Below are 17,607 nucleotides of genomic sequence, written 5' to 3' on the forward strand. Positions count from 1 at the left end.
ACCTTTGAAAGATTCACCTAAAGCAGACTGCCGGAGGAATTGCACTAGAAAACAGAAAAATCAATTCTAGATGAAAGCAAACACACTGAAGCTTCCAAGTTGGCAAGAGAGATCAGTTATATCAATCATTTAGTTATTTAAGAGTAGGAAGCAGGAGATGGACAGACTCTCCTAATATCTCAACATTGGGGTAGTTTTAGTCATCATTTCTGCGCTGTTTCTTATAAAAATAACTTCACCAGGAGCCCTCCCAAGAAACTGCAGCTCTAATGAGCTTTGCAATCTTCCTGCTCATTATGGCATTGAGGACGTAGCAGCCAGTAATTAGATCAGAGCACGGAAAAACCGAGAGAGAACTAGAAAGAATTATTTCTCTTAGAGGAAGTGGCCAAAGAAAACCCAAGTCAGCTACAATTTCCTTGTCCATGTGGCAAACGGATGGGTTGAGCAGGGTCCAAGAATGGAAAGGGAGAACTCAGCTGGGGTGGTAGAGCAGGGGTGGGAGCAAATTCCCAAACAGGGAAACAGGAAAAGAGGCATCCTGGGAGGCAAGACCTGCCTTGGGAAGGGTGCAGAGTAGGCCCAGTATCTCCCAAGCATGGGTGAGTCCAGGTGAGTAGAGTGTTACTTAGTGCCCCAGGCGGGAAGCCCTGAATTCTTCCGGAGGCGTTCTCCCGGGTGTCTCCTTTGTGCACAGCGGCACGGCTGGGTGTCAGCGCGCAAAGTCGCTGCTTAATTCCCGCTCGCTCCGGACTAATTAGGGCCTCTTCTAAGCAGAAAGTTGAGCCAGAGGCTTCTTTCCCAGGCACAGGGGCACCGGAAGGTCGGCAGCCTTCCTGCCCAGCAGGGCGCCCCTTTCTGGACACCACCAGGCTGAGGCTCTCTGGAGACTCGTGCTTCACAGGAGCGTTCACTCCCTACCTATAACCATGGGACAGGGACACCTCTGGTGACTAGCGGCCGGTCAGGTCACCCGAATCAGGTCCCTGGTCCTGTTCGCTTTATCTTGGGCCCCCATCCTCTGTTCGCAGCCAGCAGTTGGGGCGAGGCGCGCCAGACAGGCCGAGGTGGCGCGCTATTCCTGTCACTGTGAGCTACCAGCATGTTATGTGCGGCGCCCAATCACGCCTTCAAGCCGCCGCGCACCGCTCTGACCTGCGCCCCCCCGCCCCGCACCCGGCTCCTAATCCCCTAGGCCTTGATTTGATCCTCTGCGCAGAACAGACTCACCTCCCTCTACCCCGTAGCCAGTTGTCTCTGGCCCTCCCGGGTGCCTTCAGGACCCGTCCTACTTGTCCACAACCAGGAGGTCAGAGCCCTCGGCCCGCACTACCAGAACGCCCGCAGTCTGGCTGCATCTGCGTTTTGGGGCCGTCGGATATCCAGTACCTCCGCTGTCCACCGGCAGCTCGGCCCTTCCAGGTGATGGTGCGCGGCCACAGCCGCCCCTGGTGCGTAGGTGTGGGCTACCTAAATTGGGCCGGAGAGGGGGCTTTGGGCAACGCGCTGGCAGCTTCCGCAGCCGCTGAAACTAAGCCCCACATCTCCCAGAAGACTTCAAATTCCGCGTCCTCGGCTACTAGGGGCTTCTGGAAATGGTTCTCAGACCAGCTTTTCTCTGAGAGGGGCACGGGGCGACCGGCGGACCTGGATGAAAGCGCCCTGGGCTTTAAGCTGAGCCGGCACAAATGGGCCTCTTCTAGGGGCTTTGCCGCTCGCTCAGGGGCTTTGGAGGTTCCGTGCTCTGGGATGTCTCCAGCCGCGCCGGGCTGGCTCTATTCCTGGCTCGGCCGCTTCCCGCCCAGGGCATCATGAGTTACTTCCTCTCTTACTGCAAAGCTCACGGCGGCGCGCTGCTCACCGGCTACCAGGCCCTGCGCGCCGAGGGCTTCCTGTGCGACGTGACACTAGAGGCTGAGGGCAGCGAGTTCCCAGCGCACAGGTCCCTTCTTGCGTGCTCCAGCGATTACTTCAGAGCCCTGTTCAAGAGCCACACCCGAGAATCACGGGCGCGCGTGATCCACCTGCACGTGCCGTCTGCTGCCGGCCTGCAGCGCTTACTGGACTTTATCTATACTGCCTGGCTGCCTCTCTCCATGGACACAGTGGAGGACACTCTGGAGGCCGCCAGCTACCTGCAGGTCACCGAGGCCCTGGGGCTGTGTGGTCGCTACCTGGAGCGTCAGCTGGCCCCAGAGAACTGCTGCTTCACCGCCAACGTGGCGGCGCGCTTTGGCCTGACGAATACGCTGGGTGCAGCTGAGCGCTGCATCGTGCACCACTTGCGTGAGCTGCTGGTGCTGGGTGTGGGGCCTGCGGGGCTGCTGGAACTCAATCCAGGATCCCTTAAGGTCGTACTAGGTGCACCCGACGTGGCACGGGTGCCCGAGGCCCGGCTGTTGGGCATGACGCTGGCCTGGCTGCGGCAGGAGCCTGCAGCAGAGCGCCTGGCACACAGTGCTGAGCTGCTTGAACGTATACGTTTTGGCCTGGTGCCCGCCGAGGTCCTACGGCGCGTATATTCGGGCTCTGGCCTTGCCCTGCCCGCTCGGGTCAAGGGCCTCATCATCCAGGCCCTTAACTATCATATGGAACCCTCCCGCCAGCCGCTCCTACATTGCGAACAGACCAGCATCAGGAGTCCCCAGACCCGCATCTTGTTGGTTGGGGGTCGCAGGGCACGGGAGGTGGTGATAGAGGAGGTCGTAGTTCCACGGGCAGCAGCCAGGCAACCGGGCCCAGCAGCTGAACCCCAAGAGGAGGAGGAGGAAGAGGAAGAGATGGAGGAGGAAGAAAAGGAGTGGGAGCTTACCCAGGACGTAGTGGCCTTCGATGTATACAATCACCGTTGGCGCAGCCTTACGCGGCTGCCTGCACCACTGCTAGGGCACAGCGTGTGTACCGTGGGTAACTTTCTGTTTGTCTTGGGTGGGGAAACTTTTTCTGGCAACCCCTCCACTCCCCTGGCTGATAGCCCACGGGCAGTCACTGCCAAAGTGCACCGTTATGACCCGCGCTTCCACGCTTGGACAGCGGTGCCCGATATGAGAGAAGCGCGGACCTACTTCTGGTGCGGTGTGGTGGGCGAGTGTCTCCTGGCCGTAGGAGGCCTGGGAGCTGGTGGTGAAGCACTGGCCTCGGTGGAGATGTATGACCTGCGCAGGGACCGCTGGACTGCAGCTGCGTCACTGCCCCGGGCTCTGCATGGCCATGCAGGGGCCGTCGGAGATCGGGGTATTGTGTACATCTCTGGGGGCAAGGCAGGGAGAGGTGAGGGCGGCGCAAGTAGCCTCCGGGACTTGTATGCCCTGGGCCCTGGTGAGCAGATATGGAGCAAGAGGGCGCCCATGGGCACGGCCCGATTTGGGCACCACCTCGCGGTGCTGAGAGGTGCAGTGTTTGCCTTTCTGGGACGATATGAACCCTTCTCCGAGATCGAGCGCTATGACCCTGGTTCGGATCAGTGGACTCGGTTGAGGCCGCTGCCCTATGACCGTTTCTGCTACGGGCTGGCGGTGGTGGAGGAGACTGCGTTGCTGCTGGGCGGCCTCAAGTGGCGGGACTCGCGCCAGGTGCCTACCCGTAACGTGGTGGGTTACGACCTCGACCTGGACCGCTGGGAGGACATCAGCTGCGCGCTGCCCTGGGCCTGGAGCGGCCTACAGTGCGCGGTGCTGCAGCTGACTGAGAGTGGGGACGAAGAGAGGGAGGAAGAGCCTGGAGAGGTGCTAGATTTAATGCTGGGTTAGTCTAGTCTCCGTCTTGGGAGGATGGAGGAAAAAGTCTTGCAATAGATGGGCTTTTCCAGAGTGGAACTGTGATAGCAGATCCGCTTCTGAAGGCTGAGGAGGCAAAAGAGGCATTGGCCAAAGGGAAACAGTTCCTCTTGAGCTGAGAATGGGAGACAGGAGAGGTCACGTGGAAGGATATGAATCAGCTTCAATGAGCTGGTCTTTTGAAAATAAAATGAGACCTTATTTTCCCTCTTAAAGTGTCGCTAGATGCTAGGTGCCAGTTAATATCTTAATGCTCTCTCCCCCCATAAAAGGTCAAAAGTGTTCACAAAGTTATACACAAACCCCAGAAAATTTTTGGCTATAAAAGCTGTAATAAATAGTCTTAGAAGATGGTATTATCTGAATAATAGTGAAGGGAAAGTGCCTTGGTTAAACAGTATGAAATCATTGTAGGGATAGCTATGATTTTATGATCCACAGCCATGGTTATAGTTCTACTCTGATAGTTCTATAAAAATAGGGATCTGAGGGGGAAAATCTCTAAGGAAGCACTTTCTTTGAGACAGTATCCTTGGTTAAATTTTTCCTTCCCTGGTCTCCACCTCTAGTCTGCTTTTGTACTGGCTTTAGGTAGTTCATTGGTTTAAAGTCATATTTCAGCAACCCTTAGCAACAATAGTATTTGTAAAAAAAAAAATTGATATTTTTTGGTGGATTCTCCCCACTTCCCCCAAAAGAATCACAGAGAAAGGAAAGAACAGTAGGTAAAGTTTTTCTTTTTGTGTAGGTAAGTAGGAAACCAGATTAGTTTTTCAAGGTCTCAGAGAAAATACTTGAAAGCTTAGGACAGGTGCTCCCTCTTGACTTGTGCCAACAAGGAGGTGGCAAAATTGGATTTCTTAACTGGGGTGGTGGTAGTGCTGGTGGCTGTGTGATTAGGTCACAAAGAAATGTGGAAAGGACTTTGCATGAATAAAGTAGTTGCTTTATGAGGATTCATTAAGAGCTGAATTTATTTGACTTCAGTTTACAATGGTGCCTCTCTCCTAGATTTGAAACTAATGCAATAAATTGTACAGATATATAGTGTTAAAAGATCTCTTTCATGCTAGGCTAGCCACGAGTCTTGTAAAATTTCATTAGTTTAATTTTTACCATTTAAAACAACAGAGCTGACTTTACAAAAGTAGAAGCTGCTTAGTAGCAACAGAGCTAGTCTTCCATCAACTGCTTGCTGTTTACAGGTCTTAACCTGGCCCCTGTTTACATGACACATCCATCAGGTACAAATATTTTTAAGTGAACATACACATTTGGTCTAGTAAACATCAATAAGTCTAAACACCTGTAACAAGCACACTTCATTTTAGGACAAGAGGGTTTTTTTTGTTGTTGTTGTTTGTACATATACAAAATCCCACAAATTTAATGTGCATCAATATCCATGCAGTAAATAAATGTTTTTACAAATAGTTTTTAAATGATAAAAATATTACACTGGACCCAAAATTCCATACAAACATTAATACATGATTTCTCATCCATTTTGACTAAATATAGGATTACTGAAAATGTGCTGTAGAAAGGCCACTCTCCTGTACAGTTGTGCAAAGTCTGCAAAACGATAGTGATTCAATGGTGGTTTCAAAAGCAAAGAAAAAATCCCCGGTGTGGAGTTTTACTTTCTCCTCTACAGCAAAAATATTCACTGGCATATATCTGAACTCTTAAAGATGTAAGTACATTCACTGAGCTGTACAGGCAACAGTATAAAGCTGATTAGAAGTAGATTTTAGGATATAGAATAGTAAAGGAGGGTCCCTTCCTCCTCCTGGAAAAAACAGCAAATTGTGACTTGTACGTTATGCAGCCAGACACTAAAAAGCAGCACAGTCATTTTCATGCTGTGATCACTTTCAAAAAACGAGACGCTTATAAATGGAAATATATGAAGAGGACTTTTTCATAGACTTCATCCACTCTATAGAACAATTCATGATGCTAGGAAAAAACTCGAAATTTTTTCTCTCATATAACTCAATGTGACATCTCTCTGACCATCACCCTTTTGCTCTTTAGGCGAGAAGTACATTTATATTTTTAACATCATATTCTCTATATAGCACACATCCACCTAAAATTAAACATAGTTTACTTCCCTTCCTGAAGTATAATTACATAAGTTCAATTAATGAACTGTGGGGTGGAACTGGAGACTAACTGGAAAGTTGATTCATTTCAGTTTATACCTTGTCATCTTTTAAGAGTTAAGATTTCAAAAACATGAGTTTGGGCTGAACTTATATGTATAGCTGTTAGCTGCCTTTCTGGGTGAGTTAAGTCTGTTTTAAAAAATCCATTCTTAAATTCTTCTGTACACAATCAGCATTTCATCACTACAAAAATAAATGAAGATTTAAACCAAGAAAATAAAGCAGCTCTATCTTCAATTTTGGTCTTAGTTACAAAAACATCTTACAAAGCTTTGCCCTGATAAACCATTAAGTGTTCTCATAGATTTGGAATAGTACTTCCATTAACCAGCTTTCACAAGTTAATAGACTATTAAGACGAATATTAGATACCTGAACTTTTCTTATGTCGATGCTCTTCTATTTTGCTTAACTCTTGTATGCACACCTACATTTCACAAAAATAAAACTACAGCATTAAACTTTGTGCAATGTTTAAGAAAATTCTTAGGACATCTTAATAAATATAAAAAAGGTTTAAATTCTTTCCCACCCACAAGGATGTCTGCACCTGAAAAAATGTGATTTACGTTTGAAGTCTTGTTTATATAAAATTAACTTAGAGGGAGAAAAGATGACTTTAGATAGAAAACTGCCTTTTTGTGGCTTTACTACTTGAAGACCACCTGTATTCAGAATTGTTTTCAAAAGTTAATTTTAAGTCATTAAAGATAGTTGAGTTTGCACATGGTAAACATAAGCTGAGCACTGATTGCATATAAAATATACAAATGCTCATTAAAGACAGTGGTATTGTGACCATATATGGTTTGTTTCATATAGTTTGGTAACATTAAAGTATAGCTTGTCAAGTATCCTGCACATTGATATAAAAACTACCTTATATACTTGTTCAGAGTACCAGCAGGTACTAGATGGCCTGAAGGCTGAATGCACTTAAACATGCGTTTCGATGTAAGAATGAGTATGTGTTAGAGAGGAAGTAATTACATCTACTTCAGGAGAAATACTTAATGGGTCATTTGAGGTGGTGTTTTGACAGATATCCAAGAAAAGGTCGAGGTACATCTGCTTCCACTGTTGGAATTCTTTAGACGTCAAGTCTGGATTATCTAGGACTTTATCAATAATGGCTACTTCCCCTTCTCTGGCCTGAAAAGCAAAGGAATTCAACTGTTACAATGGGGACAAGCTTTTATTCAAGTTTAAAACAAAAGGTTAATAGGCAAAAAATAATCCAAAAACTCCTAAAATAGCTTTGTTGTACTTACATTCACTATTTGGACTCAAATCCTAGTGTAATTTTTCTACCCCTGAGGTATACCTTGTATTGCCCACTATGATTTATTTTTTTCTCTTGGTTTCTCCTGTTGCCCATTGCTGCCTATGGAAACCTTCCTCATGCTTTGAGATCCAATTTAAGAACCTTTCATTTCTTCAAATCTCTTAAACACTTGGAAAAAGGTCTTCCTTCCTTCCTTCTCTCCTTCCTTCCTTCCTTCCTTTCTTCCTTTCTTCCCTCCCTCCCTTCCTTCCTTTCCTTCCTTCCTCCCCTCCTCCCTTCACTGAATATTGAACCCAGGACCTCACACATACTATGCAAGTGCTCTACTACTGAGCTATATCCCCAATCCATAACCTATTAATTTTTCATGTGCAAAATTACAGGATTCTGTAGTTCATTTTTACAAATGAGGGTGTTTTCTTTTTCTTTCTTTCTTTTTTCTTTTTCTTTTCTTGGTACCAGGGATTGAACTCAGGGGCACTAAACCACATCCTCAGCCCTATTTTATATTTTATTTAGAGACAGGGTCTCACTGAGTTGCTTAGTGCCTCACCACTGCTGAGGCTGGCTTTGAATTTGCAATTCTTCTGCCTCAGTCTTCCGAGCTGCTGGAATTACAGGTGTGTGCCACTGGACCCAGCTTTGGGTGTTTTCTTTACAGGGACTTTTTTATTATCTTTCTTTGTCCCAGAGAGTCAAGTACAGCATCATGTACCTGATGCTTCATCAATACTTACTGAACTGAACATTGACAGTAGCTCATTCTTTGTCACAGGAAGAAAAAAAAATTGGGGGGGGGGTTGTATAACATAGGAGAGGGAGAATATCTTTGGTGTAGGGCTGGCTGGTCACTGGAATTACTCTTATGAATATTATAAGCTTTCTATAAATCATGGTTTAAGTTACCAAAAGTCCATTAAATTTTCCCATAGATTTGCAGTAATATTTGCAAGAATACCAATTAAAAGCTAATTGACTCTGAAAACATGGCTGCTTACTAACTGAAATTTTGTCAAAATAATTGATTTTCTATTTTGTTTATCTCTTTGGTAGTTACCTATATTTCAAAATTACAAAACCTTAACAGCATGCTATATGTGAAATACTTCTCAAAGCAGCCAATGACCTTTTGTTTTTTCAAACTATTGTGCTACATACTATGTATGGTAGTTGTTTTTGGTTTTGATTGTTCAAAGGGCCTGATCAGGTGTTTGGCATGGTATGCCTTCAACTCCAACCCTCTGCTCCCTGCCTCCATACACACAGTGAGAGGGGGCTCACTTATCTGTCCCCTACTTCAACTTCCTTTCTCTCTAGTGCTCCCTTGTCCTTACCACCTGCTTCCCAGTCTGGGATTGGCATAAGAAGAAGGATGAGAACACTTTAAAGAAATGTGTAATAGGAAAGTAATATGTGAGTTGAGAACTGATAGTGTAAATAGAATAATTATGTAATTTCTACATGGAACAGGAATCACTGTAGCTTCACTCCAAATGTGTTGTATGTAATTCATGCAAGAAATATTCACAAACTATCTTAAAACATTCTAGCATCAACTATTGGATTTTTCATGCATGCTGTATTTTTTAACTCTAATAATTATGCAAATGCATATTTATCTTAGGAATCAAAAGACTGAGGAATAATACTAGCCCTATATTTTTTTTGAAAAACATTTTAATTATACATCCTGTTTTCTCCTAGAACTAAGTCATATAATATTTCGTCAGTGTTTTGAGACTTTAAGGAAACCTTAACATGATCTCTTTATCAATAATACTTACTTAGACCAGCTCAGCTTCAATTTCTTACTGGGTATCTCTTCCATCCCCTAGTTCTCTATTTTGTATTGCTTGACTTATAGTATCTAGTCATCCACTTTCAGTTCCAGAATCAATCTCTTCAGAAAAATTTCTCTTTCCAATTAGTATCTTACCTTTAAAGTACTTTTGAGAATTCTCAGCCTGTGTAGTTTTTCATTCATTACAGGATCATTACATCTTTTAATAAATGACAGCTTGTATTCCATCTTGGTTGATATGCGATGTTCTCCTAGTGGTGACAGACTGGCTTGCTCCAGTGCCCTGTATAAATCTTGCAATGAATCTCCTAACTTTTCCTCCCTACTTTCACCTGTAATGTTAGACAGAGAGAGGGGTGGGGAGTGGAGAGGGAGAAAGAGAGATAAATCCACTGTAACAAACAATATTTGGTACTCTGAAAAATCTACTAAAAATCCAAACTATTTGAAAAACAGGATAATGAATGATTGGGAATGCAGTATAATATTTAAAAAACAACAACAAAAAATCCCCCCAAACACCCCATAGCTGCTAGTTACATTGGGTAATATTAGATTAGCTATGGGCAGCTAATTGTTTTAGAATGATTTAATGATAGGATTCTTTGATTACCAAATATTTTCTTGATAGCAAGTAACCATACATATCTTAAATCCATTAAATTCAAAGAATTAGAGTACAAAAGGTATGCAACATGGAAATACTCTTGTACATAATTTAATTTTTTAAAGACATCAATGAATATCCCTTATAATTATACTGATAAGCACAGAAATGCTGGTTAATAGAGCTTTCCTGGTTTATCAATACTGAATGAACTGATTTTCACATTTTTCTAGAGTTCATAAGATGAAATGGCATTCATTGGCATATGTTTGAATATAAAAATTTTCCAGTAGTTTTATAGACAATTAGGTCATAGTAATGCCTGGTGCATTTTAACTATAATGACTAAATTGTCATCAGTAATGTCTTAATTAAAATGAAACATGGGAATATATTTATATGCAGATATAAGGAAAAAATCAGGCATGTACTAAGAAAAGCTACTTAACATTGTGCAGACATGGAAGAAAATAATCCAATTTTTTTGAGAAAAAGAGTGGTTCAGGTACAGGTTTTAGATAAAAAAATAAAACGTTATTTTTTAATTATCTGAATGCTGATGTTATATCAATGATAAACATATCAATTTATTTATCATAATGATAACAAAGATGAACTAGGGTTTTGCTTGTGGTGGTAGAGAGGGCTACATCATGTTTAATAGATAAAGAGTCAGATTTGAGATATAGTTATTCTATTGTCCAAAGGAGTAAACACGGGATGTTATTCTACCATGGTTCATGTGAATATTTTAGGCTTTCTGACACAGTCTCAAAAAGATTTCTAATTGGTAATAATACTAGTTAACATTTATATGAGCTAGGAGCTAGAGTAAATGCTAAACATTCATGATCCCATTTAATCCTCACAACAATACTAATAGTACATATAGTTGATCTTCACTTTATAGCAGGAAAGTACCTCATTCACAGTCATACTTCATAAGTGGTGGAGCTAGAATTCTAACTGGGCAGTATGCTCCATAAATCATGATTTTAAGAAAAATTCTATATTGCCATTTTTCAGGAATTATTTGAACTATGTATTTAACACTAGGTGCTAATTAATGAGACTCCCTTAAAATGTAGCATTCTATTTTTTTTAAATGAATATCTACAATAGCCCCCAATGCCCAAAAAATACAGCACCTTAATTTTAAGGGATCACCTTTAGGATCAAAAAGTAGTTTTATTTAAATTTCATATTTAACTCCTGGCTGTGCTACTGAGGTTAGCAACTAATGGTAGGTATGATCATTGAGTCTTTCCATTAGAAAATTCCTTCTTATCCATTAGCACATGTGATTATTAAATTCTCAGTAATGAATTTTAACTCACTAACCATGTATCTAAATTAGAATTATTATCTGAAAATACAAAAATCCATTTAAATAACAGCTTTTAAAATTTTGTTAGCTCATCTTTCAATGTTTTCAACAGCTACAGGCTTTTGATGGATAAATGAAAGACTACAAAAAGGAGGGAGTGCTTTGTGGGTTAAAAGCATGATGGATGCAATGAGATTTTTAAATTAAGAATGCTTTGGAATGAGGAAGGCAGAAAATCATTTGGTCATTTAGAATAACTAAATGGAGTTGTAAAAACAAGGATGCACTTAAAGAGAATAATTCCATTTCATAATGTCATAGGCCAGGAAAGGATCCCAAGGAATTATCCAGTAGTTATCATCCTTTTTGCCTTAAGGCAACCCTACATCTAAAGCCAGATTTAATTTCATAGAGTAGAGGGTGGAGTAGAAATGGGAGGCTTACCAGATGAGATAATATTATAGTAGTTAACAGGTAGCCTAATGTCTTATCATTTTTTCAGGAGTAGAAAGAAGGTGATGGGAAAAAGGGGTTCAGATTTTAGTGTTAGGATTTAAGGGAAGCAAAGGTATTTTTTACATAGCAAATTTTCATTTTAAGAAAAATTTTCTCCATATTACCTAACACTTTAGTATGTGTGTGTGTGTGTATTTTAATTTGACCCAGGTTTCTTTTTTCCCTTACTCTTAGCATTGTGAAATACTGGGGCAGATGACTGATTTTTGTAAAGTTTCAGTGTAGTATTACTTTAAGTAGAATTAATGAAGCTTTAGTATAAAATTATATATATATATAGAGAGAGAGAGAGCTATTAAAAAATAGAAACTGAAAGTTTTTCCCCCCTTCTTGATGTTATGGGAGAGAAAAGCATTCACTCAAAAGACAACATAATTCTACACAGAATCTGGTTTGATAGCTGTAAGAATCGAGTATGGATTTATCTCTGGGCAGCACATTTGAACAAGGAATCACAATGAGACGGAACACAGGAACATTTCTAAGGTAATGACATAGTGTGGCTCCTATCAGAGATAAGAAAGGCCCCCTCCATCCCCTATACATCATACACATATGCAACACTGCACAAGACACAGTAGTGGGATGAGTAAGGATGAGGGACTGAGATGCCAGGCTACCACGAAATGCCACCAATTTTTTAACATTTTGAGACTGGACAAAGAGTCCTTTTATTTTCAAAGGATTGGGGTGAGGGGCAGAGTCACATTATAAATCTCATTCACTGTGCTCAACAGTCAAAACAACACAGAACTCAACATTCAAGACAAAAACAGACCTTTATTTTCTTTTATAATTTTCAATTGGTTTCCTTGATTTTTTCTCAGATGGATACCAATTAAGTCATTTGGGGCTATTGTTGCAACTGAAAATATGAAAGCACCTTTATTTTCTTCTCTTTTTGCCCTCGTCTTCTTCATCTCCTCATTTCTTTTCAGGCTTCTCTTTCTTTTCAACCCTTGCTTTCTTCTTTTAGAAGAGGCTTGCTTTGGACGAGGAGGCAAGCACTTGGTGAGGTCTGCTTCCCAACTGACTTTCTTTTCAATGTGCCAGTTCAGCCATTGGAACACTGGCTGAAAACCAGCTCTTTTGCAATTTGAATGAATGTTTTCTGAAAGTTGGCAAAGTTTAGACCACATTCAAATCATAGGACATATATAGGAACCTTCTGCGATTCCTAATAAGGAAGTGGATCACTGTTGTAATGACATTTTAATCTGTATCTAATTTATTCAAGAAATCCAGGCCTATGCAAGAATACATTTTTCCAAAATTATATTTACATTTATAACATGTAAATTAGTCCTGTGTGAGATCACACATTTTTATTCCAATTTCATTAAAGCAGAGAGCACACAGGAAATTTCCTTTCCTTTATAAAATTTCATCGACTGATAGATTTGAGGATCACAATTGAGGGATTCTGTGCCAAGGGAGGGTCATTTCTGACTGTGTTGTACTTGACAGGGGTGAAAGAAATATAGATCCTTTTTACTATTTCTTTTATATTCTGCTCCACTAAGAAATAATGTGACTCTAGGAATGTAGTGGGTATCAAAACACTTCATTGTGTGGTTTTTACAGGTTGCATATATCTCTAGGTAGTGAAAAAGAAAAGCCCAAAGAAAAGATTAACTAATAAAACATACTATTTTGTTGGAACCTCTTACAAACTGCTTATGAGATGATGATAATAAATTTTAAAAATACCACAAAGTCTTTGGTTGATGTGTTTCTTTATATTCAGGCTCAGTGATTTCCCAAGCATTTTTTTTGATTGTGCACCCTTACCAGTTAAATCAATCTGTCATTGACAACTTATGTACATGTATTACTCTATATTAATAGATATATAAAACATATACAGAAAAGAAATTGAAAAGAGATATAAACCCCAAGGAGAAATTCCAATGATTTTCTTCCTGTGCTTCACAGGGAGAACAATAGAACCCTGTATACTCTTTTTCAGAGACCTATATCTGTGTGATTTTCCCATGAGTGAAATTTGTGTCATTTGTGTCTGAACTTCCCATTCTCTACCTGGCACAGTGCTTTGTGCACTCAACAAATCCAAATGGAGTGATGGTTTTCTCTATACACAAAGTACTCCAAAGAACATAGCCTATTAGGTCACTATATAATTATTAGGAAGGTCTATTGTGTAATATTGTTCATGTTTCTTTGGTGAAAATTAAGGAGAGAAGAATGAAAAAACCTTAGTGACTCAAAATTTCATTCTGGTGTCTTCTTCATTTCCCTGACCCTGAAATGGCAATGTTGAAAGAGAGTAAAATATGAAAATGAAATCAGCAAGCATACTAGTTGGGCTCTTGAGGAACTAAAACAACAATAGTTAATGGCTTCTAGTATGTGTTTCAGAAGGGAATTGTGCTCTTTTAAAATTGGACAATGATCTCCTCGTGGAAAAAGTTGTTCTTTCCACAACACAGCTGTGTAATGAGCACAGAAGGTTGGGAAAGGTTAAATCGCAAATGGGAGGGAAGGCTGGACATAGTAGTATTAGTCACCAGTCAAATCTGAGAGGCATTTGTTACAACTCTGTGGTTGTAACCACAGAGTACTTTAAGTCTTCCAGGCTAATGATATCAAGTATGCAGAACACTATTCTTGTCACAAAGGGCAATTAGCATTTGCATTGAGACCACAGAAATATTTTCTATGAATACTAATTCAGTAGCATGCTACAAAGAACTTACTTATGTGTAAGGTGACAATTAACCTTTTAATGGATTTAATGTCTTTGTAGGTTTTTTGATAAATATGATTAACTACTGAAGGGTTTATGCTATAATTTAAATTGTATAACTAAATGCTAGCTGTCTTAATTCATGCTTTTATGTAACTCAACTAGTTATGTCTAACACTGTATAGTTGTGGAGAAGGGAGGGCAGGTTGTTATAGCAGAAAAAATGTAAGATTTAAAAAGTTAGCTTTTAGTTCTCCCTCTGTAATCAATTACCTGTTTCATAATTAGAAACATTTATTTATTTATTTTCTTTTAGGCAAAATAACAATACCCAACCATTACTATTAGGTAATAATTTCTCTGATGGGAAAAACTGATTTTAGTGAAGAAAAATCCCTCCATCCCTTCTTTTAAAAGGACAGTTTGAATGACTCTACCAACATTGCTAAGTGGTTTTTTTTTTTAAAGAATGGGTACAGACCATACTTATAAGATGGACAAGGTATTTCACAAAAATCAAGTAGGGTCTGTGTTCATGACTGTCAATTCTACTACAACAGCAAAGATTACTTCCATACAAATGTGAGGAAAGAGAGAGAGCTAAAGTTTATTCTACACTTCTTTCTCTGAGCATGTAATTTCTGCCAAATTATGTAATTTAATAACAAATATGTCTGTGGTCAAATTTAGGACACTACAATAGATTTTAAGACAAATAGTTCAGATGGCAAAACCATGATGTCTTTAGCATTGATTTATTGACCCAAAAAAGGGAAGGTTCTTTGAAGGACAATCACAAGCATAAATGGCAGTCTAGATTTATCCACAGAAATTAGAAAATTTAAACAATAGACATGGAGGTCAAGGTGCCTCACTCTTCCCAGGAATTCATAATTGGGACAGTTAAAAACCCAAGCTAAGGGATGATTATATTTGAAAATTAAGGTAGAATCACCACATTCCTTAATGAGAAAAAACTAAGATTCTTCAGATCATAAAATTTTACTATGACTTAAACAGGGAGAATGACCCAAGACAATTCCATTAATATTAAATGCCAATAAAATGCTTTTTGATGGAATTCTACATACCAGAACCGTCATTTTTTAGATATATTTTAAAAACACATTAAAATGGTTAGAGCACAGAGGCAATTGTAAGGCAGATAAATGTGATTTTATTCACAACACAAATTCCATTTGTGAGAAAGAAGCATAGATCACTTCTTTTTTGAAAGATATTTACTATCAAGCATACTTAGCAAATTATTTCGCTATCTAAAAAGATCTGATACCAATTGGTCATATTTTTATTTTTAAGTAATTTATATTTTTACAGGTATTCACATTATGCAATACCACACACTGCAGCAACAGGAAGAAAAAAACATTTTAAAATACAATGTTAAATTTCTGTTCATTGCACAGAATGAAATATCCATTAATTAGCATTGAAATCATTACAGTGTATCTATCCAACTAAAGGAAATTTCACATCCACCACAAGAAAAATGAGCACTATTGAGTTATAGGGGTCCCATTACATAATATTAAATAATATCTGAAGGTAGTTTGAAAGACATCCAGACAAAATACTTTTCAAAAATGAAAACCACAGCCTATAGATTTGGAATATTTTACAGAAAAGAATTGCTCATGCCTGTCCTAAGAGGCAACACCACTTGTATACAAGTGCCAAGAAATAAGGAGAAAGTTAGGATTTTAGCTGAGGAATCTAATAAAGCCTGATATAAGGAATTTCCTTCATTAGTGTCACTAAAAGCAGTCTTTGTGTTGCACCTGAATACATTTTGTAATAGAATGAACATATTAAGTTTCAGAGCAGGTTGTGTATACCTTGCCTTAATAGATTACACTTAATTTAGTACAATACAGCACGTAAAGTTTTAAAAATGCAAAATACACTTAATACAGAATTTGTTTCCTCTGCTTTGCCTTAAAGAAGCCACCGAAGAGTCCATTAAACAGCCAGGATTTTCTAGTTATTGGAGCTGATCCCTCTCATTTCCTGGTGTCAGGAGAACACAACTGAGGTGTCACCACACAGAGCCCTTTCCCAGTCAAGACCCTTTCCCCTTCTGTTCTCCCACAGAAAGGGCAGTTTTCTCTTACTGTGCTCCATCTTGATTGGCTTTGATCTTATGCTAGTCCCACTGTAGATAGCTCGCATTCTTCTTAAGAGTGGCCTGCCCCTTTTAATATCCCTGTAGGAAGGCCCCCAATCCAAAAACAATTGATGATCTAAGCTTTTTACAAGTCTGTTTTCTGTTATAAACAGCAAGGACGAGGCCATTTTAGTTGCTTGCAAGAGGTTGATGTTGAGTCTGCGCCGTGCCGACTCTCTCCGATCTAAATTCTCTAAACATTAGCTTATCAATCTGTGAGTCCAATGGGTTGAGTGCCAACAGAAGTGGATCCGATTTGGCATGGAGAGGTTCTACCAACTCTCGCAGTGTATTAGCCTAATATGATAAAGCAGTGATACAATATGATGAAAGACCTGCGAGTGCCATTATTCCAAAGCATATTAGTATTTGTATTAGAAATACCATCATGCAATACCCATGAGGAAAAAATAGAAAAATATGGCTAGAACTGCATATGGTTTTAATGCCATAATGTCTTTCTGTTGGCATGCAAGTCTATGTGGTCATAAATGAGACACTTTTTGTTTTAGTTTGGTTGTTTGAAATGCCAATCTTCCAAATACACACAATAACAAACATAAGAATTTTTCCACCTCTAAACTTGTATATGCACATCTAAAATTTTAATCAGAAAAGTCTATGTTAAAATGATTAGTCTTTTAAATATTAAAATATATTTCTATACAAGAGCTTTCCTCTAATTCATCCAATCAACAAATATGAGGAAAGGTTTTCGGGTCTTCTGAGATAAATGCTACCATGACCTAATCAGTGAGATAGTAAAATAGCCTAGCTAGTATCACTCTGATAAGGAGGCCTCATGCTAAACCATATAAGTAAAGAGAAATGAAAAGTTATAACAGAGTAGATGTGATGAAGGGTGATTTTACACCTGAGCATAAGCCACATACCAAGGAGTTAAGAAATTAGAAGAGAATGAAGTTTCCAAATAACCTGAAAAATTTTGAAAAAATAAATTGCAGTCTCTCTCAGTTAATCTTATTTTGGATCTTGAGGAATACAAGTATCATCAGAAGGCACAAATTGGCAATATTTTTTATCTCTAGCCTAGGGCTGAATTTTATGTGTAACATCCTTTGATATTTTTTGAGTTACACACAGAAGAAGAAAAAAATCAAGAGAGGGAACCAAGAAAGCATAGTGTCCATGATTATTTTCTTAGAAAAGGGGGAAGAGCATGTGTTGCCTGTAACACTGGAACCGAGAAAATGAGATGCATCCGAGTT

General features: G+C 40.0%; 2 protein-coding genes across 6 annotated transcripts in view; one reads left to right on the plus strand and one right to left on the minus strand.

The window, feature by feature from the left end:
* Positions 1–1,193: 1,193 nt before the first annotated feature.
* KLHL34 (kelch like family member 34) lies at positions 1,194–5,424 on the plus strand. The gene has a single exon (XM_079122909.1). It carries the CDS (start codon positions 1,812–1,814, stop codon positions 3,747–3,749), a length of 1,938 nt encoding a protein of 645 aa, XP_078979035.1. The 5' UTR covers positions 1,194–1,811; the 3' UTR covers positions 3,750–5,424.
* The window catches only part of CNKSR2 (connector enhancer of kinase suppressor of Ras 2), a 283,644-nt gene continuing 270,463 nt past the window's right edge, over positions 4,427–17,607 (minus strand). For 4 of the 5 annotated variants that reach the window (XM_079122826.1, XM_079122825.1, XM_079122824.1 and 1 more), the window contains 2 exons: positions 9,172–9,368; positions 4,427–7,102 (listed from right to left, as the gene is read on the minus strand). In XM_079122826.1, coding sequence (XP_078978952.1) covers positions 6,887–7,102; positions 9,172–9,368 — 413 coding nt within the window. In that variant the 3' untranslated portion in view covers positions 4,427–6,886. Of the gene's footprint in view, positions 7,103–9,171; positions 9,369–11,786; positions 16,676–17,607 lie in introns of those variants that run through there. The other variant, XM_079122827.1, reaches the window with a different exon arrangement.

Source organism: Sciurus vulgaris, assembly GCF_902686455.1.
Source record: "Sciurus vulgaris genome assembly, chromosome: X".
Lineage (NCBI taxonomy): Eukaryota > Metazoa > Chordata > Mammalia > Rodentia > Sciuridae > Sciurus > Sciurus vulgaris.

Coding starts and splice junctions, on each gene's coding strand:
- KLHL34 (XM_079122909.1), top strand. CDS start 1,812: ATGAGTTACTTCCTCTCTTACTGCAAAGCTCACGGCGGCGCGCTGCTC.